This window comes from Aristolochia californica, unplaced genomic scaffold (assembly GCF_029961685.1).
Source record: "Aristolochia californica isolate CCGP_79_NKW_82.1479 unplaced genomic scaffold, dmAriCali1.0.hap1 SCAF_3, whole genome shotgun sequence".
In the NCBI taxonomy this organism is placed as follows: Eukaryota; Viridiplantae; Streptophyta; class Magnoliopsida; order Piperales; family Aristolochiaceae; genus Aristolochia; species Aristolochia californica.
This window is the reverse complement of record NW_027181992.1, coordinates 45,366,528-45,394,328: the sequence shown is the minus strand read 5'-3', so window position 1 is coordinate 45,394,328 and position 27,801 is coordinate 45,366,528. Positions and strand designations below refer to the sequence as shown.

General features: G+C 38.6%; 5 protein-coding genes and 1 non-coding gene across 8 annotated transcripts; 4 read left to right on the top strand and 2 right to left on the bottom strand.

Moving 5' to 3' along the window:
- Window positions 1–769: 769 nt before the first annotated feature.
- On the bottom strand, window positions 770–10,107 carry LOC137959080 (BRCT domain-containing protein At4g02110-like). Of its 2 annotated transcripts, XM_068806374.1 has the most exons (11): window positions 10,033–10,107; window positions 9,733–9,893; window positions 9,474–9,563; window positions 9,219–9,323; window positions 8,913–9,014; window positions 7,919–8,003; window positions 4,344–4,410; window positions 4,167–4,211; window positions 2,071–4,068; window positions 1,644–1,860; window positions 770–1,536 (listed from the first exon to the last, which is right to left on the bottom strand). In XM_068806374.1, exons 2-11 carry the CDS (start codon window positions 9,799–9,801, stop codon window positions 928–930), a joined length of 3,387 nt encoding a protein of 1,128 aa, XP_068662475.1. In that variant the 5' UTR covers window positions 9,802–9,893; window positions 10,033–10,107; the 3' UTR covers window positions 770–927. The 2 variants fall into 2 exon arrangements, with proteins under 2 accessions (XP_068662475.1, XP_068662476.1); XM_068806375.1 differs by having other exon boundaries at window positions 9,733–10,063.
- A 247-nt stretch (window positions 10,108–10,354) lies between these two features.
- LOC137959699 (uncharacterized) lies at window positions 10,355–17,106 on the top strand. Of its 2 annotated transcripts, XM_068807029.1 has the most exons (4): window positions 10,355–10,506; window positions 14,292–14,562; window positions 14,674–14,893; window positions 16,746–17,106. In XM_068807029.1, the coding sequence occupies exons 2-4, from the start codon at window positions 14,357–14,359 to the stop codon at window positions 16,974–16,976; spliced, it is 657 nt and encodes a 218-aa protein (XP_068663130.1). In that variant the 5' UTR covers window positions 10,355–10,506; window positions 14,292–14,356; the 3' UTR covers window positions 16,977–17,106. The 2 variants fall into 2 exon arrangements, with proteins under 2 accessions (XP_068663130.1, XP_068663129.1); XM_068807028.1 differs by lacking the exon at window positions 10,355–10,506 and having other exon boundaries at window positions 14,241–14,562.
- LOC137959617 (putative pentatricopeptide repeat-containing protein At3g16890, mitochondrial) lies at window positions 10,804–11,781 on the top strand. Its single transcript, XM_068806973.1, has 3 exons — window positions 10,804–11,167; window positions 11,531–11,670; window positions 11,758–11,781. The coding sequence occupies exons 1-3, from the start codon at window positions 10,804–10,806 to the stop codon at window positions 11,779–11,781; spliced, it is 528 nt and encodes a 175-aa protein (XP_068663074.1).
- Window positions 17,107–17,449: 343 nt separating the features above from the next.
- LOC137959033 (phospholipase A1 PLIP2, chloroplastic-like) lies at window positions 17,450–21,351 on the bottom strand. The gene is made up of 5 exons (XM_068806298.1): window positions 20,530–21,351; window positions 19,426–19,956; window positions 19,286–19,345; window positions 18,583–18,999; window positions 17,450–18,487 (listed from the first exon to the last, which is right to left on the bottom strand). The coding sequence occupies exons 1-5, from the start codon at window positions 21,190–21,192 to the stop codon at window positions 17,909–17,911; spliced, it is 2,250 nt and encodes a 749-aa protein (XP_068662399.1). The 5' UTR covers window positions 21,193–21,351; the 3' UTR covers window positions 17,450–17,908.
- A 669-nt stretch (window positions 21,352–22,020) lies between these two features.
- Window positions 22,021–22,093, top strand: TRNAA-AGC (transfer RNA alanine (anticodon AGC)). The gene has a single exon. It is a non-coding gene; the product is annotated as a tRNA-Ala (tRNA).
- Window positions 22,094–26,616: 4,523 nt separating this feature from the next.
- LOC137958332 (uncharacterized) lies at window positions 26,617–27,710 on the top strand. The gene is made up of 4 exons (XM_068805297.1): window positions 26,617–26,886; window positions 26,986–27,041; window positions 27,185–27,410; window positions 27,510–27,710. The coding sequence occupies exons 1-4, from the start codon at window positions 26,811–26,813 to the stop codon at window positions 27,629–27,631; spliced, it is 480 nt and encodes a 159-aa protein (XP_068661398.1). The 5' UTR covers window positions 26,617–26,810; the 3' UTR covers window positions 27,632–27,710.
- The last annotated feature ends 91 nt before the right edge of the window (window positions 27,711–27,801 follow it).

The following is a 27,801-nucleotide window of genomic DNA, read 5'->3' as shown; positions in this document are numbered from 1 at the left end:
GTCTTACAAGAGAAAGTCTTACAAAAATGTTTCAGTTAAAAGGTATTTTGGTTATTTTATTCTTCTATTTAATAGGAGATCTCAAACTCAACTCAGTTTTGCAACAAAGAGAAAATGAGTCAAAGTACACCGATTGAAGATCATAAGAGGGAGTCTTATATAAATCTCACAATGAAAAGTCCCATAGAGCATCAATTTGTATGGTAGTCTTACGGGAATCTCACAAGACAGTCCCACAGAGCATCAATTTGTATGGTGGAGTCTTACAGTACAAAATCCCACAAAACATCAATTTGTATGGCAGTCTTACGGGAGTCTCACAATACAAAGTCCCACAGAGCATAAATTTGTATAGCAGAGTCTTACAAGAGTCTCACTAGACAATCCCACAAAACATCAATTTGTATGGCAGTCTTACAAGAGTCTCATAGGAGGAAGTCTCACAAAAGTATCTCAGTTAAAAGGTATTTTGGTTATTTTATTATTTTATTCATATTTGATTGTTTAATTATTCTAAGACTTATGTTTAAGAGTTATACTTTAGGTGTAACGGGGACATGGTATTTAATTATAAATCGATTCTACTAATTTCACATATTATAAATAGATACATGTATAGTCATTTCCTCTTTCACAGTAACTAGCCACTAAGGGATACAATCACAAAAGAGTCGATTTTCATGTCTACATAATAGATTTGGTAGATTCATCCTTCCATGGATATGATTCATAGGATCCAAAGAAAGATTTTCCATCGATTAAGGGCATATAAAGCACAAGGTACTAGATATTGATGATTTTATCCTAAAAAGCACAAGAAAAAGAATGCTTTAACCGTTGTTCATGGAACTGTTGGACATAAAAAAAGTAGAAGACAGCAGACAAATTAACCTTTTTACAGGTGTAGTGTTGTTATGAAACAAAAATTCACTTACGTTTCACAGAGGAAGATCTCTTCTTCACTCTTTTAAAACTTGTACTCCTCCCACTGTTGCTGTCGCCCTTACTGCTGCCATTGCTGTTGCTTCTGCTTTTGTTGGTGCAACACTTGGAGCAGAACCAATCGTCCTCCGGAACTGCTTCGAGTGGCGGATTACAGCAGTCTATGTGGATGCCAATCCCGCAGCCTGATGCACCCGTTTCATCTCCACAAATTAGCATCACTTCACCTCTGTCACGGGAACCACATACTTCACAAGCAATGTCATCCTTGTCATCCTCTGGAGGCGAGGAGGACATGACAACATCCTCTGAACTGCTCAACAAGTTCTGGAAAGATTTCTCTGCCCAAGAATGCGTCTTGTATAGAACATGTCTCTCCAAGGAGTATCCATGCTTGCAGACATACTCAACCAAGTAATCGGTCAAGACACAAGGAATTTCATGCTTCAAAAACTCTTGCACCCAACAATCCACATGTGGCATACCTGCACTAACAATGGCATAGTCTACTCCACTCTTCAGAAATCTTGTATATGGTGGGGAAGTAGCTAAAATGGTACCATCACCGGCCTTTATTACTCGCTTCAATGTGTCCTGTACAATTACAAAGCAGAAATTCAGAAATTTCACAAGAAATAGCACTACCAGATAAACAAGTTTTATCCAACTCCCCACATGCAAGCCAGTGAAGAATAGAATACCAGTGAAGGTGCAATGCATTCTCCATAAATGATAATGCGCATTCCGTAGAAGGCACCATGACCAGTCCTTTCCCGCAGTTGGCGCCATTTTCGGGGTGCCTCTAAGCTAATTGCACCATCTTCATTGAGACCTTTTCTGTACCATTCAAAAGATTCTTCATCCAGGAATTTCCCAGCCTCGTTGCTGGCAGTTAAGTAATCTGTCTTCAGAATCCACCTGCACTCAAGTCCATTCCTTTGTCATAATATGGAATAGCAAGAAGAAACCAAAAATACAACGTAATAGGGTGCTCAGATAGCTGAAACCACTTTTTTCATCAGTTTGACTGGTGCGATCTACATAGAGGTAATTTGTATCTTATGCCAATTCATCTTCAGTGCACATGAACCTTTTCCAAAGAAATAAAGTTAAGGCAACAAATGTTACCTTCCAGCCGCAGCTGCTGCAAAGAACTTTTCAGTCCGTCGGACTGGCTCTGGAACTAGAAAATGTGTAGCCTGATAAGACCAATTGTGAGAATCCCTGCAAATCCTTCCTCTCAATCGTCTGATAACCTGTTGAAACTCCTTCCTCAGCAGGTGGTGCCCAGACAAAATGAACCACATTGGTTCAGGCTCTGCTACTGACACACTAGCCATGGTAGTCTCCACTGGTTTTTTGTTGGATTTACCTGCAGGTTTTTGCCCCCTAGCCTTATCATCTGACTTTACTCTCACATTTATATCTTGAGCTGGTTTATTCTCTTTTTCAGCATTAAAGGAGCTTTCCTTTTCAACTGCTCTAATCTCACTAGAAGTTTGAGGTGCTAGAGCTTCACTAACTAATTCCATCTGTGTCTTTCCATCTGATTCAGGATTCAATTGAGGCATCTTTGTTCCCATGCCAGTATCTAACTCGACTGCATCTTGGGCATTCATAGGACCATTTAGACCCTCACTGAGATTGACTAGCATATCAGCATTATGTTGACTGGTTTTACCTGTAGTAAGCCTAATCTTTCGGGCCATATTTTTCTTAGCCATCACTTTTTTCCTAGAAGAACAGGAAGATGCTCCATTGATCATGTTTCTAGGATTTTGCAACTTCTCAATCTTAGAGCTGTTGCTGGTGTTGAGAGATGTAAGGTCCCCTTCTAGGTGCAGTTTCTGGACTTCGGCCATTTCACTTGATGATTCCTTTGGTAGCCTACTAAATGTGTCATCCCCACTCTCTGGCTTAATATCCCACTTGGATTCTACCAAACACCCAGCGGATATGCCAGATGCCCTGGAAAAATTCCTTACATCAGTATAGTGATCAGTTTCCATTGCATCCAAATAGTTTATTTGACATCTTGAGTCTGCTGGCTTATCAGATTCTATTGGCAAATCTGTCACCATATCACTTGACAGAGAAGCAAAAGCATCAGAAGTTTTAGCTTGCAAAATAGTTCGTCCATGTTGCAGAGGCTTTTTCTTGAGACTGGTGGATTTAGTTTTAGGCAAGTCTCCTTGTTGATTCACAATTGGTTCTATGACTGGTCCATCTTTCATGGGACTGCTACTCTTACATAATCTGGCACAGTTCTCTAGTTTATCATACATTGACATCTGTTCAAGTTCTGCACATGTAGGGGCCGCTGATGGCTTTTTTTTGGGGATCTTATCATCCAATTTTGGTGGACTGACCTCAATTCTTGAAAGACAATCTTTTCCCTCCTGAAGCAAAGTGTCACTTTGATCTTTCATAGGATGTGCTTCTGCTGAGGAACTCAAAGTTAGAACTTCAACAGATTTAAGATCATTTTTAGGTTGTTCTAGAGATAAATTTGATATGTCCACAGCATCTTTACCCCTATTTACTAAATTTCCTTGCGGAGAACTATGTGAAAGGATTGAAGTCCCTTGTAGAGATTTTCTCAGAGCTTTTCTGGAAAAATTTTTAGTACCAAGCTTTTCTTCTGACGCTTTCAAATGTGGTGACCTCTTCCTGTTTCTTGTGTTGATGGACCCATTGTATGCCTCTTTGTCTAGATCAACCAACTCACCATTGGGGTTTTTCATATACTGATGTGCCTCATCATTTTTAACATCAATGCATTCCTCGCCAGATAGAGCATGAACCTGTGTAGTTAGACGGTGATAGTCTTCGACTCTGTTCCTAGGTTCAGGCGGACTCAAAATTCTTTCACAACTAGACACTTTGCTTGGAGTAGATGATAAAGTCCTCTCATCAATATCTGCATTACTAGGTATATTTGAATTAAATCCAACAGCAAATGCTGCATTTAGGTCAATCTCAGTGATTTCCCTCAAAGGGGTACGTTCATCGAGGTTTCTAGGTGTCTGTAGCTCTTTGTGTGAGCTGGTGTTTTTCCCAACTCCCACATCTGTTTCTTCTTCAGAATCCCTGGCCTCAGCTTCCATGATTTCCAATTCTAAACCACTGCAGTGAAAAGCACATTTAGTTTAACAAAAAGAAAGCTGTAGCAATATAAAAAATTACAGTGCAGGATGTTGATTTACAAAGAAAAAGAAAAATACCTTTTCTTATATTTATCAGTTGGCAGGATTTTCCATGCTTTCAAGCTACAAGAAAAACATTTGTCAAATAGAAATAATGATAAATAAACCAAAGACTAGAAAGCAAATGCAGCTAGACAAGATGATCAATATCTAACTAAATATACTAAAAGCAGCAATTGAAATGAGAATCAGTACCAGTCTTCCAACCATTGATGATTTACGAGCTCAATGTTTGTCCTTTTTGCAAGCTCATACTTCTCACCTATAAACGAGAGTGTGGGTCCATAACAATGATAAGCATAATACCATAACATCAGTAGATCACGAAACAGCAGTTCTATGTTTTTTTGTGCCTGAATGATCATGATCATCATCATGAGAAATTCAACCAATGAAGAAATGTGCATAAAAGGAAGCCAACCATCTTAGAGGTTCCAAAATTTGAAATTCTATCCGACATAATACATCATAATGTAGAATATTTAGCTAAAAAATATCTAACGAAAGAGATCTTCCCAAAATCACCCATGTTTAATAAAGAAGAAGACTCAATTTAAAGAGGCTGCATTTCCTAGTTGGGCTCCCTAGAACAGAAAATCCTAAATTAGGAAGTCTCTTTAAGTTACAATTTCTTGATTCAAGCTAGCTAAAATTTACACTAATCCACCCCGACCACCATTATGGAGTAAAAAAACCATAGGTTAAAACTAAGAGAGGATGAAAAGGGCTGCAACATCACTCAAATTGCTTCTATTAAACTAAATGGGAATAATTATTTTATGTAGTCACTGATTGTCCAATTATCTCTATGAATTGAGAAGTTGGAGCTTATCACAGAAGATCCACCAAAGACCAACACTAAAGAGCGGAAGACAAATAACTACATTGTGATGTCTTGGCTCTTGAATAGTATGGAACTTCAAATTATCAATCAGGTGATTTATAATAAGAGTGCTAGAGGTATATGGCAGGCCCCATAGAAAAGACTTTCACAAGAGGAGAATTTATCATGTTTTGAGACAAGTTTGGGTTACTTGATATCTTTCCCTCCAACTTGAGGGAAATTTTGAGTGATTTGAGTTAGAAGGGCAAGTCTATGATTATGAGCCTTTTATTAAGTAGTCTTTAGTATGCACAGTTAAGTCAAAATACTTAAAGTAACTTGATTAGTTCTATTAGAATGGAGGATATTATGGTAAACCTGTAAGGGGACAGATAACTAGGTTGATTAATGAAATATCTAGAGATATTTTTTCCCTCTGATTTGCCACACTTGATCTTCCTTGCTGAATTTTCATTTTACAAAAGGAACTGGTAACCACTCTTTTTAATGTAAAACACATTGAACTTGCAAGTCAAAAAAGGGTCCCTATATGACCACCCTCCTAAAGTTCAATGTGGAAGTACCAAATGGTTTTTCTAGCTAAACTTAATAGAATATTAAAACTCCCGAGGCCTTAAAAAGGATGACGACTATTTTAAACTTGAAAATAAGTCATCCTATTAGAAGTTTTTGGTGGTCCTTTTAGTTAATTCTAAACTAACATTAAAAAATAGCAAAATATTAACACCTAAAACAAGGCAGTAGCCTTATTAAGAAAAACAACAACAAAAGACTCAACTATTTCCTCTAAAGATAGTAGCTTTATCGTTCCAAGAAAAAGGCATTATCATCATTAGAGGGGAAAAAATAGAGTGACATAGGCTGCTTAATACAAGATATTTCAAAGAAACAGGAGAATATTAGAAAAAGAATCTCTCTCTTTCATCAATTTTCTTCCTTTAAAGATCAAACTGAATCTCTTTCAGGATTATGTAACTATGGTTGTAACGTTTTCAAGCAAGATATCAACTTAACACAACTCACCCTTCTCTGGCTGAGTACTATAACCAAAGAAAAAGAGCAGTAACCAATTTCTTAACCCACATTTTTAAGCTTCATGTACTCAAATTCTTGTACAAATGTTCTGTTCCTTTCTGCAAATCAAGGCATTGTGACAATGGTATACAGCACTTGGAGATTTCAAGCCTATATGGATAAACTATTTGACAAAATTAACTAAGTTACAATTGTGCATCCGCTAATTCATTCCAATTAGGGTTGTAAGTGGTATATAAATGGATCCAAACAAACCATCCCATAGACTGCTCCATTCATAAATGGTATGATGGTATACAGTATTATCAGTATAAACAATAAGCTACTCTATATACCATTTATTTACCTATTTATCAAACAATAGAATGCGTAATCAGGTAATAAATGGAATAATAACAAAAACAACTTAAACTTTTATAGAACCACAAAAGTACAAAAAAAATAAAAATTACATTATCATATACACAGAAACCTAAGAACAATTTCATTCTAATGTATAAGAAAATTCTTAAAAGAATATTACACTATCACAAGAAAAAAGCATTTAAATCATGTTTATCTCAACATAGAAGGAACTGAGAACCACTTTATAATCTGAAATATATTGAACTCAGCAAGAAAAGAGGTCCTCAAATGACCATCTAAAATTTCAATGCAGGAGTACCAAATGGGCTTTCTAACTAAACCTAACAGAATATTGAAACTCCGGAGCCCTAAAAAGGATGACGGCTATTTAAACTTGAAGACAAATCATCCTATTGGAAGTTCTTGAAGGTCCTTTTAGTTAATTCTAAACTAAAATAAAAACAAATAGAAAAATATAAACACCTTCAATAAGACAGTAGCTTTATACAAAAAATGAAACAGAAAAAAAGATTCAACTATTTCCTCTAAAGACGGTACTTTTCCTCTAAAAAAGTTCTTTTCCTTTCTACATATCAAGGGCATTAATAAAGATAAAAAGCACTTGGGAGATTTCAAGCATATATGGATAAATTATTTGAGAAAATTAACAAAGTTACAGTTGTAGGGTTTAGGGTTTGAGTAAATTAACTAAGTAACAGTTGTACATACAGTAATTCATTCCAATTAGGGTTGTAAATGTATATAAAAGGATCCAAATAAACTATTCCATATACTGCTCCATTCATAAATGGTATATTGGTATACAGTATTATCAGTACAAAGAATAAGTTAATCTATATACCATTTATTTAACTATTTATTGAACATTAGAACAGGTAATTAGGTAATAATAATTAAAAAATGACTTAAATCTCATAAAAGTATATTTCACAATCCTAAGAAAAAAAGTATAAAAAATCACATTATCATATATAGAAAAGCCTAAGAACAATGTCATTCTAATATATAAAAAAATCCTTAAAAGAATATTTCACTATCCTAAGAAAAAAGAATTTGAATCATGATTATCTCAAACACACATTCATTCACATAAAAATTTACTGAATTACTCTTATATATAAGCGAATCAGTTAATCAGGTAATCTTTACCCGTTTCCATTCCATTTAATAAACAATAAACTAGTAATCGAGTAAAATTACTTGAATGACCAATCAGGTATGAATTTTTGTTCCGTTTTAATTCCATCTAATAAATGGTAAACGAAAATTTGAGTAAACATATAAATTTGATATCCCTAATTCCAATGTTTTCCTGTGCTTATTTGGTGCACATAAGCATCCAGAGATCCCACATCCAATTTTTTTAGGGCAAAAATATTTAACCAAACAAAATCTTTCCAGCTTCCCACTTCAATCACTTTGCTCCATCAACCTTTCTAATTTTTATCTGAGCTTTAATGCTATCTGCTATATTCTTAATCTCTCTCATAATTTTCAGAATACAAAAGGGAAAATAACAACTTACCCTCAAACTTGTAGCAAATAAGATGAGTGACTCTAGCTGCAATCAAAGGCTTTACAAAATTTGCACCCATCATTTCCACCATTTTCTGAGAAAAGGGGAAAATAATTGTCACATAAACGCCATAACTTTCAATGTGAAAAGAAGATCAACCCCCTTCAAAAGAAGGAAATTGGCATTTGTAAAACCAATATGCAATTTTGGACCGAACAACCAGACTTCTGATTTGCATGCTCAGATTGAGAAAGTAACATTGGCATGTAAAGTGTATCACACTTTTTTGCACCATCATAATCCATTGTAGACACAAAAAAGGAGAAATTTATAATATAAAAAATACAAATAGAACTGAATGGGCTATTCACCATTGCAAAATCTGAAATGTTTATGCAACTTGAACATATATTTAAGTCCTGACATTATATGGGAGATGTCATACTATCTATTAAAAGAGCTATATGCCAAAGTTTTAACTTTGTTCAACATCCTTATAACTTGTGCTATCTTACCCAGCTATTATAACTTTTTGACCATATCAGTTAGCAAAAAGTACAATTCAAGTTTACATTATTTCTAACATGCACAGAGTTCTGAATTGAGCAGTATAAGTTTTGAAGTTGCTACAAAGTTGAGTTTCAATCTATTAAAAGATTTCTAGCAGCCCTCATTCTAATTCCAATAAATCTCAGGTGAGAGGCACAGTCAAGTAAAAATAGTCAATTGTACAACAGATTTCTTCACATTATACGTGGACCAAAATGAACCCTGTTTGATCTGGAATAGTACAGACACAGTCATGTAATTTATGGTTGTTCTCCTGTTTTAAAATAGTAGCTTCATCTTTTTTCAAAAAAATGAACTGTTTCCTACACGTGGTCTTGGATGCTAACATTGAATCTAACAAGCTGTTGTCAGAAATGAGAAAGTCCATGGAAAATATCCTAATCCTTCAGCGGTGAAGTTGGAGGTCATATTAATACAAGATTTCTCAATCTACCATAACATTATCTCGTTTTGTCCCCTGATATCCGGTCAAGCACATGCATAGTGATTCTGCTCCTGGAATTCCTTTCAAATCCTTGACAGGTTGATACAGAACCTGTGAAAAAAATAAAAGGAATTGACATACATGAAGAGTTAATTTTTGTGCCATATAGGACTAGGACCACTTACGATAGCTATGACTCCCAGAAATAGAGAAGATCACCTGAAAGAACAACAAATGTTTCTCTAGAAAACCATGCCGGTCTCAAGGTGATATTATGTGAAAAATACACAGAACTCAAAGACACTAAAAACTGACCCGATTAGCGTCAGCAAGACTTCCCATATCCAAACTATCTTCAACCCATAAATCCGTAACGAGAGTTTTACCATCACTTCGAGCAGCTACACAAATGGGATCATCCTGCGGGAGATGACAAAATGAAATCAGAGCCAGTCAGGGAAAAGTATTACCTTAAAACAGAAACTCAAATCATTCTGGAACTTCACCAATAACTTTTCCTGGATAGAAATATAGCACTAAATTCGAAGGGCTAACAATTTGCAAACTTACATGCACTCGGTCATGGACAATCACATGAGTGCAACCGGTATCGTATTGACCAACATCGAGTCCCCCGTTATGAACAATCTCTGAACTGAACTGAATTAAATAGAGAAGAATAAGTGACCGAATGAGAAAAATGCCAAAGATGTTTATTTAAATGTTGCGTTACTGAAAAAGCGATCTCATCGATGAACATTACGAAGAAATAGGAAAAAATCACAAATTAGCAAAAAATAAAATGACAAAGAAAAATATGAACAGATACCTGTGCTTCGGAGATGGAATCGAAACCAATCAGAACAAAACGAACCCCTGTAAACAGCATTTCCTTCATACTATAAAGCGTAGTTGCAGTTGCCGGTGGACAAAAGTTGAAATATTTTGGTAAGTGATTCGAAACTTCAAATGCCTGACGAGCCCATCGAGCTGAAAGGATACAGGAAGAGACAAGAAAGCAAGGAAAAAGCTAATGAAATCCTCGTGTGGGGAAATGATCAGGAATCAAAATTGAAAACCGAGATCACGACAGTATGTTTCAGTATTATCCCAGTGAAATATAGCTTACAGGAAAGAAGGACACATTATCGAAGATGAACACGGGCAGAGCCACAGACTAACGAAAAATTCGCAAAGAGGGAATTTTCCAGGAAGCGATTTTGATTTTGGAGCAGTGGCGGGAGGAGGAATCTAGAAAAGCTCGCACGTGGAAAATCACGTGCTAGGATCTGCTTGTGCCACGTATTTAAAGCTCAATGGGCCCACAAAAGCCCACAAAATAGCCCCTGTATGCCATTGGTTTGGCCCATTTTAAGTGGGCCCTGCTTCCGTGATTTCTCCGCCTGGCGACCCGGCGTTCCTCACCGTCGACGAAATTTGTTCTAAATGAGAAGATTTTCCTCTCATGCTTTCGGTATTTCTCCCGCATCAACCGCTGTTGCAAAAATTTGTGGTCGCAGTTCCTCCGAGAACTGAAAAGCCATCAAATTTGCATCAACCAGAGGCCCAAATCACTCCCATTGTTTCCAGAATCCGTTTAAAGGTAATCGAACTGTTGAACCCTCTGAAAAATCTCATCTTTGTGATGTATCTTCAGACTCCAATACCTTTCCCTTGGGGAGACAGTCGTCTAATAAAAATCGCGAAAGTGACACCGAGTCAATGAATCATATGCTCTTATCTGATTTACTGTCTTGTTAGAATTGCTTCTTCTAGTTAATTCATGAATTGGTCATCAGGAGAAGCTGCTCGAATCCACATTTCAGTGTTGGAATATTTCAAAATCAACAAAATCCATTACTCTCCCTGAAATTTTACTTACGGGCTTCTAATATCAACCATGGCATCGTGTCAGATGCATCGGTTAGAAAAAGCTTTGTCGAATTTCCTATATAGAAAGGGTACAGTTGTACAGTCAGTTGAATTACTTCAAGAGATTAAATGTGCCGGACTAAGGGTTACGAAAGGGTTGTTCTGCATATTGATTAATAGCTGGGGAAAGCTGGGTCTTGCAAAGTACTGCATGGAAGTATTCTCCCAGATGTTTTTCTTAGGTTTTAAGCCTAATACCCGTGTGTATAATTCTCTTATTCATGCACTGGTGAAATCCAACTCACTTGATATGGCTTATTTTAAGTTGCAACAAATGGCTGCAGATAATTGTCACAATGATCGTTTTACCTACAACATTCTTATCCATGTGAGTATGTAAACATGGGATAGTTGTGAAGCATTTCAGCTTTTGAAGCAAATGGAAAGCTGCGGGTACCCACACAATTTGTTTTCTTATTCTATACTTATTGATGGGTTCTGTAATTCAAAAAAGATTGAACAAGCTTTTGAAGTTCTGAAAAATAAAGAGAAGGAGAAATGTTACTCCCAATGAAGCTACTTATAGAACTTTGATCTACAGAGCATACAAGATGTTAAGTGAGTTTGTAGAGAATGAGCCGGTTTTGCATGAAAAAAGCATTTGGTGCAGTACTTTATCGTCTCTTGACCAATTGTGTGGCCAAAAGAGGCTTATGCATTTTTGAATGAAATGGATAAACGAGATTACTTTCCAGATAATGCAATAGTGAACATTGTAAAGTCTTGCTTGATAAAAGGTTCAGATCTCAAGGCAAAATGTAAGCTGATGAATGACTTTGTTGCTAGAGATGGCAAACCTGCATTTAATGATTGCAGCTGTGTAAAGAAGGAAAAGGTAATGAGGCAGATCTGTTTCTGAACCAGATGAGTTCCAATGGACATTTGTGCAATGTGTTTTCGTATAATATGATGTGTGTTTTAGACTGCTGTACCGAAGCTGGAATGAGGGAGAAGCCTCACAGTGTTTTAGAGAATTGGTACAGACCTGTGTTTCTCCCAATCATGTAACATTCAACACTCTTATCAGTGGCTTCTGAAAAAATTAAGAGGTAAGTTAGTCACAAGAAATGTTGAAGATGCTATTAGAATATTGGTTCAAGTTAGATGTTTTCACATTTACTTCCATAATTGATGGTCTTCGTAGGGTTCACCAAATGGAAGAAGCAGTGAATTGTTCTAATGAGATTATTGAGTGGGGTCTCTCACCAATCTGTATCACATACAATATACTGATCCATTCTCTATGTGCTATTGGAGAAATTATGAAGCTAGTGAAACTTTTTGCAAGGATGATAGCTAGAGGGATAAACCTAGATGTATTTAAGTTCAATTCATTCATATTAAACCTTTGCCAGATGAATACAGTGGACAGCACTCAAAATCTTTTTAATTCCATGTTGAAGTTTGGTGAAACTCTGATAGTTATACATATAATGCTTTCATCAAAGTTTTGTTTGATTCAGATAGGATTGATGAGTCTAAAGAAATATTGCTCATGATGGAGTCTAATAATTGTCCTGTGAATACATATTCATATTCTTCAATATACAGGCACTTGAATCTAGAGGCTGCAGTGAGGAGGCCCAAAAATTACAGGGAAAGTAAAGGAAAGTAATATTTGTTGTTGTTGTTGTTGTTGTTCGTAAAATGGGAATTGATCTTAGCTGACTGGAAATTGATTTCACTTGTATAATATGAAGTAGGTAGTTCTTTCAAGCAGATCAGGCCTTTAGAGCCTGTCCATGGGTTTCATCCTTGGATAATGCAAACAACTTGGAAAGGAAAGCTGAAAAGAAAATTTTGGAGTTTGACTGCAGTTCTACTAATTGCAACATGGTGATTGGTTTGGATATGGATAACTCTACTGCAATGTGGTATTCTTTTCCCTAATATTAGAATAAGATGAAAATTAGAGAAAGGATAAAAATTCTGTATATCGCCATAAGAAAGGAAACTAAGGTGTGAATTAGTATTTCTTTTTAGAGCATGACAACTAGGTATTCAACCTATCAGCTCCCATGTTTTGTTCCTAGTTACTTGGAGCTGTATTCAATTTTAATGAATTGGTGCTTATGGTTGGATGCTCTGCTTCAGATCTCATATCTTTGGATGAGAATTGGTTCTTTTATCGGTATGAGTTTCTGCTTTACTCTCATGTACACAGCTGAAAGAGTGTTGAGACATTTAAAACCAGCAAAGTGAGTATGTAATTTTTAAATGGCAAAGAGTGCTTATGGTTTCCATGAATTGGCATGCTATTTTAGGGCAGCCTTATTGTATTACTGAGACAAGGGCTTTCTGGTGGTGGATATCGTTGGCTATTTAGTCGTCTACCCTGTCAATACATGAGCTTTTCCATTTCGATTTTGGAGGGATCAATGTACTTATGATAATAACTGATTGGTGCTTGTTCTGGCCTAAATGTTTAGCCCAGTCCTATGGGCAACATTAATATAAGCTCCTAGTTTCTTTCAAACTATTTTGAACTACAAAAGAGTGTTGAAAAAAAGATATGGAAGGTTCTTACATGACTCTTCAACAAAGAGATTTCCTAGTTTCTTTCAAACTATCTGGAACTACAAAAGAGTATTGAAAAGAAGATATAGAAGGTTTTTACATGACTCTTCAACGAAGAGATTTGCACTGCATGCTATTTTGGCACTGCAAAATGGTTGAGAAATATAAACCTTCACAGGAATGCTATTTTGGTACCATGAAAGAGATTTGCACTGCATGCCTCATGAGTTAAGCTGATGGGGTTGATCAGAAGGCTTTGACCCTTCATTTCTTATTTGAAGGAGTACAAACAATTTGGATGGCTTCCTTATTCCATTAGTGTTATTTGCTTTCAACTTCAGCATTCTGAAGGACATCTGATTGAAAATGTGGAGTATCAAATCTTAAAGCTATCCATTTGATTCTTGGAATGGAGTTTCTTTCTCTGAGATTCTTGAGAAGCAAATTGTGTATTATTGAACAGTATTTTTGAATTAGATTACTGCTCTACTTGAACTGAAAGCAGTTTTTTTCTGTTTGATAATTACTCTTTCTGGAGATTAGCGAAGAACTTTGTTAAACTTCTGCATAATGGCAATATGCTCTCTCTCTCTCTCTCTCTCTCTCTCTCGTGATCAGATGGCCTATTACCTAAGAGATTCATCTCTTAGAATTTTTAGCTTGATCAAACCCTACAATCTGAATATCAGGACTATTTTTACAACTTTCTTGCAGACTAATTTTATAATTTTCTGCATCACTGCGCCAATTGGAAATACGTTTCCAACTACCTAATTAAAAAAAAACGAAAAACAAAAACTGTAAAAATCTTGTGAGATGATCAATACACACCCTATTAGAGTTCTATAGATAAAAAGAGAATTAGGTGCAACCACTGGACACAGGCCAGTTAATTTCGTCCTTGGCAGCACCCACGTTGGCTGATTTTTTTCTGCACAGCACGAGCGGCTTTTTCTTTTCATCTGCTAGCGTTTCTCCGCTTTTGAGGAAAACGAAGAAGAGAGATGGCTTGGATGACTCGTTTTCTCGCCGTGGTGAGCTTCTTAGCCTTCGGAATCCTATTCTCGCCGGAAACTTTCGGGCCAAAATCCGATAATGGAGCTTCCTCTCTCGTCTCCGTATCTCTGAAGCTTGCCCATCTATTGAGCTTCGCCACTGCCTGGGGCATTGGTCTCTGGGTAACTTTCATCGGAGGAATCATTATGTTCAAGTAATTGATTTATTTTACTCTGTCTCAGCTGTTAAAAGTTTCAGACTTCGACTCTACTCTTTTTTTTTTTTTTTTCTGAACCGTATTCTTTGTTGTGTTTATGCAATTCAGTAATCTCCCGAGGCATCAGTTCGGTAATCTTCAGAGTAAGATGTTCCCGGCATACTTCTCGACTGTTTCCGCCTGTGGAGCAATTTCAATTGCAGCTTTTGCATATCTTCATCCGTGGAAGACTGCCTCCTCTGTCGAGAGGTTTCAAATTGGAATTTTGCTCTCCTCTTTCGCGTTTAATCTGACAAACTTGTTCGTATTCACCCCAATGACCGTCGAGGTGAGAACTTAGTCTTTTGTCTGCTCATCCGATGCTGTTAGTAGCCTTTGATAGACTGTGAAACATTCATCAACTATTTGATTTGGGGGTATTTAGATCGTTTTTAAAAAAATTATTTTGTAGTCTTTGATATTTGTCCTAGACACTGGAGGTTAATATTGATTGGTCTGGCTTTATTTGATATGCGAAAGAGGGTTTTTTTTAATACAAGCTTGTTGAAGTTCCTTAGATTTACAGCATATGATAATCCTTTGGACTAGACCAAATCCTTTCTCTGGAGAATGTGTAATAAAATACTGGGAACACTTGACCTTTGGTTTTAGATTTAAGGTTGTGATAAGGGATAATATAATCCCATGTCATCTCACTTCAAACATTCTCTAGAGAGTAAAGGTCCACCCAAGACACCCTTTGGTGGAATTTCACTCCCTTTCTTTTTGTGTATAAACAGGTTAATTTGTTTTCTCTTGCTAATAGAGATTCTAACCGAACTTTTCATGAGCACTTAGGGTATTCTCTATAGGGTATCCTCTTTCTCTTTTAACATTCTACAGGGCTGAGGACCTCTCTTGCTACTTACAGCTCTTGAACCTGACCAATGAAAGAACTGATTAAGCTGACTTTTAATATGCTGACCTACAAGCTCAAAATGATTTGAAATTATGATGAGACTAGTACTTATAAATTGTGCTATTTAGAACCTGTGACTGATCTCCAAAATGTTTCAATAACATCTTCTTCTTTCTTTTTGTCTCTACTGAAGTATTTTGTTTCTGTTGGATGATGAATTGACTTGAGTAACTTTTTGGAAATAAGGTATAAACTGAAGTTTGCCTGTAGTCATAAACCAAGCAGTAAATTTAAATCTATTTAAAAACCAAAGTTTTTGAAATATCAACTTTGAATTTTATTATTCTCTTACTTGCCTTTTGCTTGCATAATCCTTGGAAATGAAACCAAAGAGTCTCTTGAATTGTGAGCATCATGGGATAACATGTCCGTGATCCTATCAGATGATAGGTATCATTTGTTGCAGTTTTCTCTGTGTCTGGAAGGAAGAGTCACGTTGTTTATCTCCTTCATTGTTGTTAATCAGCAAAATCCATCTTAACTAACTTTAGTATTAATATTTTTAAAAAAGAGAGAAAAGAACCTGCCTCACAGTGCTTCTATTGCCTCAGCAGCTACCTTCACTAAACAAATTCTCTTTCCTGGATCCACAATTTGTTCTCATAGAATTTTTGTTCAAATCATAGCCAAAAGATTTCTTATTACCAGAGCAATTTAGTTTTAATATTAGGTCTAGTAAATCAACTGTAAACTACATTACTTTCAAGTAAGACTCCATATTTTCTGAACCATAAAGTACTTGAAAAGGCATAATTTGGTGGTAGCCTTAATGTCATGCTTGCACAAGAAGTTCAACACTATACCTCCTAACAAACCATTCAGGCTGTGAAGTTGGGTCCAAAGCATATCCCAAAATGACTAGTCACTTTAGGAAAACTCTTTCCCAGCTAATAAACTCAAGATCTTTGTACTCATTAATCCATGTGGAACAATTCCTTAATACTGGCCCAACCGATTTTGCTTCTTTTACGTTCTTTAGCAAATAGTGTATAATAAGTCTTGTACCTGTTTTACTCAACTGTTTGTATTTTTACATTCTTTAGCAAATAATCACACGAGGCTTTTTGGTTTTTTGCTGTTGATTTTATAGATAGTTTCTCTCACCAAAGTAAATGACTTCGATCTTTATCACAAAAATGAAATCCGAGGATTTTTCTCAGTGGTAAAATTCGTTAGTATCTGCATATATTTTTTTTGGTTTACTTTTGCTGCTTTTGGATAGATCATGAGGAAGAGACACAAGGTTGAGAAGGAAGAAAACATTGGAGATGAAGTGGGCTGGACAAAGAACAGGGAAGCAGCAAAGGCCAACCCAAAGCTTGCAGCAATGAACAAGAAATTCGGAATGATCCATGGTTTGTCATCTCTTGCCAATATAATGTCATTTGGCTGCCTTGCCATGCATTCAGCTTTAAGATTTGATTCTTCTCGACATGAACTTTCAGCTATATGAATCTTTTCTAGGAAAGAACTAGTTATAAACCTACTCCTGGCATGTATGGGAGGAAATATATTCGTTAAAACTTGTTTACTCTGAAAGAGCTATTATCCATTAATACAGTCTGGGATACTTTGGATACAGTTTGAAAATTAGATATTCCATTACCAGCTTTAAGAAAAACTACTTCCTCTTAAAGTGGTAGAGAAATCAGTGGCATTTCAAGATCATAATATTTAACGCGAAAGGCAGAAGTGTTTGGTCTAGGGACACGCAATCTTCTCTATTGTCGGCGGCCGGCGGGGAAGGTATTGGTCGTCATCTTCCCAAGGAAGTAGAAGCTTCAAGCATCAATTTTGTCTTTATTTGGCCGACACGGAAAAGACCGTAGTGAGCAAAGATCAGAACCTGACCGACAGAGGGGGAATATGATAGCACTCCACGTTTGAATCAATCATGTAGGAAGAATTCAATCCAGAAATCGTAAAGGCAATGCCACAAGGTCACTCATGTTTCCACTTCCATTCAATTCCGAGCGAGAAAAAACAAAGTTGAAAAAAAACAAAAGAGAGAGAAGTCGAGTGGCAGTCTTGCGCGGAATTCTCGACCCAATCCGAATGCCTCGGATAGTTATAAAAAAGATTCGCCACGCAAAGCAATATCCACAGTCAGATTGGACTGATTGAAGAATGCCAACACACGGCAGGAAGAATGAACACAATAGCAGAGAAAAACAAGAGCTGTCTTCTCAGAAAATAGCACATGCCATGAGAGGAACATGACCAAATGCAATCGCCCTTCTTCTGTATTCTTCGGTTCTTTATGATAACAAAATCGATTTCACAACAGTCACATCCAGGATTGCAGCAACGCTCAAAGAAATAATCTCTAACAATGAACGTGGTCCTTTACTTCCTATTGAGACCGAGTTGCCACCGACACTTCTATCAGAAGAAATGGATCAGAGTTAACGTTCCCACCACCAGAAAACGTGCTGGGAACATGAACACAAGCAGCATTTGCAAATGCTGCGATGCAACGAGTCTGCTGAACCGTCTCAAAGACTCCTTCCCGCTTTCAAAAACACCTGAAAAGATTAGACCATGCTGATTCTTATTTCCTGCTTCTGTCCTCGGACCCAAAATGATGCCTGCATCCACACCCTGAGGGGCCACAAGAGGCCACCACAATTTCCTCCTGCGCTCTCTCTTCACCCTCCTCATCTGGTTGAGCTCCTGGCGGATGACATTCTGGATTGATCTCAAGTAAGAGTTCATGTCATGATCTCTATTGATGGCTCCATCAGATCCATAAGCTGACGGATCACTTAGAATATCGAGTGGATGTGGGGAGTTCAGAAAAACAGTTTGTGCTGCTCGCAAGTGAGTAGATATTTTAGCAGGATTTGATGTGAGATCACACAAGAGATAGAGGCCACTGCCAGAAGGGAGGAGATGGTGATGGGGGGAGAGTGATTCTTCAGGCTGGAGAATTAGGAGCTCCCCCATCGGTGCATATAACAGTTTCTGTAGACAGGAAATTAAAGCTCAAATACAGTAAAACAAGGATACCAATATTGAAGATTGAAAAGAAAATTTAACTTTTAGAACTGAGAACATACATGGTTGTTGAGACAGGGGTGATTACGGAAGTTTCCATTCACTGCCTTCAGAATCTCAGCTACATGATCTGGGTAGTTGCAGGAGAAGGCTCGAGGAACAATATCCCTATGCATTGTAACAGCCTGAACATGGCTTTGTGACAAACCTAAAATACGTAGTAGCCGATCACCACCACACATAATAGACGGGGAACCAAATGTTACTACTGGAAGCAAGGAAAAACAGTGGACTTCGCCTCGTTTTAATAACATGAGATTCACTAGTAGTGCCAGACTTCCCCCTAAAGAATGGCCAGTAAAACGGAATGATGCAGAATCTCCACAAGATTTGAGATGAGCTCGGACTTCCGGCAACATTTGTTCATAGATTCCTTTTGCAGCCTCATAAATACCTCTATGCACAAGCACATCAAGCCCCTGGAGCCAGAAAATCAGGTGTTATTTTGATAGCTAACCAGACAAACAACAGTAATTGCATCAGAGAAGAATTTTAGCTCAATTCTCAACCCCCCCCCCCCCACACACACACACATGTCACCATACACAGACCCTACAGACTACAAATAGTTAAACAGATGCTTCTCCAATTACTAATGAGCAAACATTTATAGGAAATCATCTAAGGCCTCATTCCATGACATGTATTACCAATCTCAATTTCACTGTGACAGACAGAAATATCAAAAAGAAAGAAACTGCATACCTCAAATTGGATGGGCTCAAAGAGCAGATTTGCTTGCCAAGAAGCCAATGACTCTGAACCCTGCAAGGTTTGCAAATATAAATTGAGTCCTTACAGATCAAACCAATTCAAACAAAAATATAATAAGTAACACTGTTCACCTGAATTGCAAAGAATCTAGTTCCACTGTTGTCATCATCACAAATAAACCATTCACAAGGGGATGAATGAGCTGAATTCAAGTCCTTCACCACCGCTTGCTTCATTTCCTCCTCAGCTGCCACAACTGCTGTGACAGAACTTGTAGTGGCCACAAAAGAGGCCACCTCAGTGCTTGTCAATTGACTTCTTTCTTTGACAGGGTCCTCAACTGTTTTGCTTTCTGAGGATTTGAATGGAAGAATGCTTCTTGTTTGTGATTGCACATAAGATGCAGCAGCTGCGGCAATTTGATAGGCTACTGAGGCACTTATGCGATATCCCAGTTTCTTCTGCCTTCCAACCTCGGACATTTCATCAGTTTCCTTTCCTTCATTTCCTTGTTTCTGAGTCTGAGGTTGCGCCAGCCTTTGATCATTTTCTGTTCCAATAGTTTCACATTTCTTTTCCTTTTTAAAATTTGAGAGCTCGGCTTTCTTCTCCAAGGAAGACGTTACAAAACGTAAGCCATGGTTTTTTAAGAGATTCCCTGGCTGGAATAGAGTGACTGTCAGTCAAAAAGGTTTCAGAGAACATTTTCCTAAGGTATAACATGCTTTAAATCGACGAGAGCAAGATCCTGTCATAAAATTTAACGGAGATTGCCAAGTGAAAGTAAGTATTGGCATCGGATAGAAATGTGGACTTATCAAACAAATGCCACATCTATGAGAATTTTTTCAGTGTCACGCATGAACAAGATCTGTAGCTCCCTCTATAATGAAAACGAGTTTTTGAGCGTCTGGTATGTATTTACAATTCAAAGGCTTACAAGGACTATTTTTTTCTCAAGAAATTGAAAATCCTCATGTGATGGAGGAGCGAAATCGCTAATGCATAGAAAATTTCTGAAGATGTCAAACAGAGCTTATAAACCCAAGCAATCGCTAGCGAAAAAATGTCGAACGGAACACTTGATTGTGTTACGCATCATGGAAAAAGACGCTCAAACAGGGGGAAAATCGGCAATAATGGCAGAATCTAACCCTCGCATCCCCGCCGAGCGTAAAACAAATAAATAAGCAGAAGTTTAAAAAGAGAAAGAGTAAAGAACCATAGTTTCATACCTTAATCTTGTGTATGGAATACGCCAGGTTTCCCAAATAAGACATTCGGGCGTAGAACCTCGCCTCTGCCAACGAGACTCTCCTCAAAAACCTAGAGAAGGAGTCTCTATCAAATTCCACTGGATCCTCGTCGCCCAAAACTCTGCAGCCATCAGCACCAGCTTCGTTGCAGCAAGAACACGAGGTCGAATCTTCCCCCACCTTGCCTCCCTTTCCTTCCTCCTCCCTTTCCTTCTCTTCCAATAGCTCCTTTTTGCTCTTCTTTTTGTCAGACCAGATGGATGCTATATGCAAAATCTTCAACACCCAATTGCCACCCCTATTCTGTACGGCCGATACCTCTTCTTCCGCCTCCACCCTGTCCATTTCATCCACCGCTTCTTCCCGAGCTACAGTTTCGTCGACGAGAATTTCATCTTTCCTATCCTCGCCCGCGGACCAAAGGTACCTGAGCGGACCCACGAAAGAATACGGCATTGCCGGATCGATCGTGGATTCCACAGAAAAGCCGTTGCTGCCACTGGTGGACGGAGAGGCGGTGCCCCGGCCCAGAGCCCTAACTTGCGCCAGGGGGACTCGCGAATCGACACCGCCTCCGACCGGAAACCCGGAGGAGGAGGTTATCCTGCGCATCCCCGCGCCATTGAAACAGAGACTGTCCATTCTCCGTTCCTCTCGTCCCCGATGGAAAAGGGAAGAAACCAAATAGACTGTAATTGAAAAGGAGAAAACCACTCGGTGTTTGCTACCTCACGACCGTTGGCTTTTAACGTTCGCCACGATCGAGAGGGAAGAAAACAGGGAGAAGGCCACGGCCACCCCTTCCTCTCTTAAAGAGGCCTACGCGCTTCTGCTGTTTCTCACCGATTTCGTAAAACCCAAACAGCTCGGAATGGACAAAAAGCTTTAAAAATTCAAACTTTGGATTCATTTTTCTATTTTTTATCCCCCCTTTTTTATCGCCCTAAGAAAATCGACGGCGCCTGTTTCTCCCTCTAAGAAAATCGACTGCGCCTGTTTCTCCCTCTAATAAAATCGACGGCGCCTGTTTCTCTCTCTAGATCGGCGTAATGCCAACCTTAATGCACCCTTAGTCGTCACGTGCTGACTTTTTAGTGAGCTGATAAAAGCAAGAACGTACTTACCCTTAATAAAGAATCTGCAGTAGAAAAAATCAAAGATTCCACTTTTATCAGACAATGACAGCTCAGATTCCGTCTGAGATTCTGGCCCACCCCAGCGTGCGCACGAGGCAAGACGTCGGCTGTGGCAGTTACACCGCCATTGATGCGTGCGTACATCACGTGTGGGCCTCACCGATCGTGTCAATCGCGTGTGAAGGGCAAAAGGATATTTTGGAGAAGTGGATGAGTTCAAGTTTCTTGATCATCGTTAACTTAGTTTTTTTATTTTAAACTCAGGCAAGTGCCTAGGAAGCAATATTACTAATTAACGATTATTCTATTTTTGAATGGATAACAATTCGCCTATGGGGATGTAGCTCAGATGGTAGAGCGCTCGCTTAGCATGCGAGAGGCACGGGGATCGATACCCCGCATCTCCAATTCTTCTATAATTGAACAATTTTTTATCTTTTTCAGAAGATCCAAATCCAACCATCTTCACCTTACTCAGTATTTCGAAACATGTTGTAGGAAGAAAGAAAAAAAAATGGAGAAGACAAAGATTTACAGTGGTTCGGTTATGCCTATGTCCACTAGAGCGACATGGTTTAATTTTTCACTAATCATAGTCATGGTTACATATATATATATATATATATATATATATATATATATATATATATATATATATATATATATTAAACCCTAGAGGTGTTTGTGAAGGAAAGACACAAATACCCGTGTACAATAATACCCTTCTCCCCCCCCCCCCCCCCCCCCCCCCCCCCCCCCCTCTCCCCTCTCCTAACCTTATTATATGAGTCATATATGCTCAACAATCTCCACCTTGGCGAATATTCACCCCTTAAGAAAAAGAAAGCATAACTTGGGGCCATCTCTCATCTAGCAACTAGAGATATTTATCAAGTCCAATCAATGCTTGAACTTATCTGTAGTAACATGTTTTATCAGCATGTTTACTACATTCTCAGAAGTGTGAACTTTTTCAAGTAGTAGTTCACCTGATGAAACCAATTCACTGATCTTGTGAAACATCACATCTATGTGTTTGGTCCTCGCATGATACACCTGGTTCTTTGCCAAATAAATGACACTCTGACTGTCATAATGCAACTGAACTCCACCTTACTGGACACCCAGCTCCTTAACCAACCACAAAACCTCCTTGGAAGCTTCAGCTACTGCCATATATTCTGACTCAGTAGTAAATAGTGAAACTATAGATTGTACTATGAACTTCCTACAAATAGGTCTTTCCAAAAGAGTAAATACATAACCTGTGGTAGACCTACCGTCATCCAAGTCCCCTGCATAGTCTGCATCCACATATCCCACAACTGAAGGAACTTTGTACCACTACCTCGGAGACTGTTTCAGCCCATAAAAACGATTTCTTCAAATTACAAACCAAATGTTCTTGTCCAGGGTGACTAAACCCTTCTAGTTGTACCATGTAAATTTGTTTCTCCAAGTCACCATGAAGGGTTGTTTTTACATCCGTCTGCTCCAACTGTATGTCTGAATATGCTACTAACGCCAACACTGCCCTGATGGAAATATGTCTAACAACAGGGGAGAAGACCTCATCATAGTCAACCCCTTTCCTTTGTGAGTAACCCTTTGCTACTAGACGAACCTTGATTTTCCCCCCTCTTTTTTCTGATACTGCTTCTTTCTTTTTATACACCCACTTGCACCGTATCACTCTATTCCCCTTGGGAAACTCCACCAACTCCTATGTCTGGTTTTTATGCAGAGACTCCATCTCCTCCACCATAGCACCCATTCATCTACTTTTCTCTTGGCTTTGTACTGCTTCCTGAAAAGTAGTAGGATTTGTGCTACTAGTAATAAGCGCATAAGAAACCAAATCTTCAAAACCATACCTGGTAGATGGCTTGATAGTGCATTTGGGTTTGTCTGTGGCTATACGATGATGCTGTTGAGCACCTGAGCTAGAACTTTCTACATGTTGAGCATCCTTTTCTCTACCATGGTTCTCTAGCTCCACCTGCACCACATGCTCATTGGTGTTGCAATTTTCTAGCACCTGTTTCTCTTCTTCCTGAGTACTTTGCAACATGGCTTTTTCATCTTAAACCACATTTCTACTGATCACCGTCTTGTTTTCCTTCGGATCCCAGAGCTTGAAGTCTTTCATCCCTTTCTGATAGCCCAGAAAGATACACTGTCTAGACTTCGCATAAAGCTTTGACCTCTCCTCACTAGAAACATGTATATAGGTTGGATAGTCAAACACTCTCAAGCCAGAGTAGTCTACCTCACTACTTGTCTACACCATCTCTGATACTTTCCCATCTAGTGTTGCTCTAGGTGATCTATTAATGAAGAAACATGCCATATGCACTGCTTCTGCCCAGAAGTTCTTTGCAAGCCCTGCATTTAACCTGAGACATCGAGCTTTTTCAACTATAGTTTTGTTCATCCTTTTCGCCACACCATTCTGTTGTGGTGTCTTACGTACTATGAAGTGTCTCTTAATTCCATGTTGCTCACAGAACTCCTTGAACTTTGAGTCTGTGTACTCAATACCATTGTCTGATCGGAGGCATTTAATCTTCTTCCCTGTCTGGTTTTCTACTTCAGCTTTCCACAACTTAAACTTGGCAAACGTTTCTGACTTGTGCTGCATGAAGTACACCCAAACTTTTCATGAGTAGTCATCAATAAAGGTCACGAAATACATGTGTCCTCCTTGGGATAATACTCTTACTGGCCCCCAAACATCTGAGTGAAAATAGTCAAGAATCCCCTCCATCTTGTGTGTGGTTGCTTTGAACTGCACCTTATTCTATTTTCCAAGGACACAAAACTTGCATAAAACAAGCTTGCATGTCTAACATCACACAATGTTCTAACCACACCATCAAACATTTTAATTTGTATACTTCCTATTCTAACAACTTTGCATGAAGCATTATTACCTATCAAAATAGAATCAGAGTTTACTAACCTGTAAGTGTGAAACCAATCTTTATTTGGCGTCATGTGATAAGATCATGTCGAATCCAGAATCCAAGAATCTCTAAGATGATCTGAACTGGCTGAGACAGAAAGCATATCCCCGTCACCACTCTCTGAGTCTTCTTCTTCCACTACATTCGCAGACTTTGATGGATCCTCTCTGTTCTTTGTATTCCCTTTCTTTTTCTCTAGACAATCCCATTTTATGTGCCCCTTTTTCCCGCACTTAAAACATGTGATGTATTTCCTCTTCCTGGATTTAGACCGAGATTTGTTGTTACTCGATCCACTCCAAGACTTGTTTCTTCCACGTTCCTGGTTACCCTTCACCACAAGTCCTTCACCTTGTGAAGTCTCATCATTGGTTTTCTTCCTCTGATGGAAGCTTAATAGAGCACTTGTGATTTCCTCCAATTCGAGAGTTTCTTTTCCCCACATTAGAGTCTTAACCAAATTTTTGTACGTAGAATAATTCAGTAAGGCATTCAATAACATTAACTCTTTGTCTTCGTCTTCAAACTTCACGTCAACCCGCCTCAAATCACTAATGAGCTGATTGAAAACGTTGAGATGCTGGCTCAGATCCAAGTTCTCTGTCATCTTAAGACCATATAGTTTCTGCTTAAGATAGAGCTTGTTCTTCAACGACTTCGACATATACCGACTTTCCAATTTCAACCAAACTACCGCCGGTGATTCCTCATCCATGACATGATACATCACATCATCAACCAGACAAAGCCTAATAGTTGCCACAACCATCACTTCCATTTCTTTCCAATTCATGTCATCCATTCCTGCCAGTTGTTTTCCGTACAACGCTTTCAACATGCCTTATTGCACTAACAGGTCTTTCACCCTCCTCTACCATAATTCGAAATTCCCTGTTCCGTTGAATTTTGTTATATCAAATTTGGCAGAAGAAACCCCAGTCATCATAGCCTACAGAAAAAACCTCCTCGGATGTGCACCTGCGCCATCTAGGGATGTGCCAGCAGAAAAAAATCAGATGCGTTAGGAGTCGGCGTCAGTGTCAGATGTTGTCAGATGCCTCATATCCCTCATGACGTGAGGTTCAAAATTTATTTTTTCTTTCGCCGTCCCACACGACGTTCCCCCTCTCTATTCCGTCGTCGTCCCTGGTAGTGGCGGCATAGGTTATCATCGCCAAGCTCAGAAAAAACCCAGGTGTCTAGACCTCGACGGCTCCATCTTCGGTGACACATCGTTGACCTTGCGTTGTCGTTTTCTGTTTCTAGAGTTCCAGAACCAGAAAAACTTCATCCAAAAAAACCTCCTCCTGAAGCTCTGATACGACTTGTTGTAGTAAGAACGAAAAGAAAAAAGGAGAAGACAACGATTTACGGTGGTTCAGCTGTGCCTACGTCCACCAGAGCGACAAGGTTTAATTTTTCACTAATCATAATCAAGGTTACATAATCTATCTATTTATATATATTAAACCCTAGAGGTATTTGTGTAGGAAATACACAAATACCCTTGTACAATAATACCTCCAACTTTATTATACGAGTCATATGCTCAACAAAACACAATTCAGCGAATTTCTTCATTAGTCTCAACGGCTCTTCTTCTCCAAAAATGATCGTAGCTTGCAGGTCACTTCCCCATACTTCCCACGCGATTTTTGACGATCTTCACCTGTCTAGCGGCTCCCACCAACACAGGTGACCAAAGACGGTCTTGGAAGACTAACAAGACGAATCAAGTAAAAGCTTGGAAGCAATTCCAGAAATGGAGTCCAGAATGATCGAGATTCTTTCTGAAACTGTATCTGTTACCTCCAGAAGTAACCTAGTTATGAAATTTCCATTAGAAGAAATGTCTTGACAACAGGTTGGTGATTACCGCACCTACTGCCATCGTCCTCTCCACTCTCTAATCTTTATTAGCATCTTCTAGTCTCACCAACTCTTTGATCCCTGTGACAATGGATGTTCATTAGGTCATTAAAATTGCAAGAAATCAGTTCTTCTTCATTCTGATTAGTATTTCTGATCGGTGAATGTTTCCTCATTTCAAGTCAGTCTATATTTTAGTAGGTAACTGAATATAGGTTTACGTCGTAGGATCACTTGGTACTGAAACACTTGCAGGAATCTCTCTGTTCAAAGTGTAAAACCTACTTTCATGGCTTCCTCTTTCACCATGAAAAGTTGGCTCCTAGCCATGGCGATTATGTCGATCGCTACCCTGTGTCACTCACGTATGTTCATTGGAAACCAAAAACGAGTTATTAGCGGATTTTTTTGGTTCTGTTCCATTTCCCGGAATTTTCATCCTATCTTGTTTCTGGATTGTGCAGAGCAAATTCCCTCACAGATCGTCACTAGAGCTCTCTACTGCTTCAACAATCGTCTGGTTGGCTCTCTCTTGCCAAACATTGCTTTAGCTACAAGAAATTTTTCATTAGCCTGCAGAAGAACTGTTTTTAAATACCTAGAACATAAAAATCTGAAGTCGTTCAGAATCTTAACGAAATCGTGTTGGTTTTTGTATTACAGATTTACCAAAGATGCCAAGAAGATTACCGACTCACTGTGGATGGAAACATAAATGTTCCTCCGGAAGCCGTCGACGCTTATTGTACCGGACCTTGCATAGATGAAACGAGGCTCGTGCTCAACTGCGTGGATGGTATTCTCTCCAACTTCATCTTCGACAACGGAGCATCCACGCGAGCCGTGAGGTCCACCATTATCGCAGCATGTAGCGATTCAAGCGAGAGAGGTAAGACGAATCACCCATGAAATGCTGAAACTGCAGCTTTTTCCAGCTTAATTTGCGGGACGAATCTTGACGGTCATCAACTCTTTAACGTTGTAACAGGAAATTTTAACGTGGCTGCACATATTCTCGGTGATGACAATCACGCAGAACCTCTTCGTCCACTGTGCCTCTCGCTTTACGCTCTGGCAATGTTTGTTCTCTGGTGTGCTTTCTTAATTTGAATATTTTAGGTGTTTACGATTTAGTTTTGATCTGTCTCTGCTCCGATGACTACATATATTATCGTCAGTAGTTACCTGAGCTTGTTGTAGTCTACTCACATTGCAATAGATATACTGAGAGACTGATTCTGAGTCTGATTCTGGAAAGGAGACACTGAGAGAAGTGATAC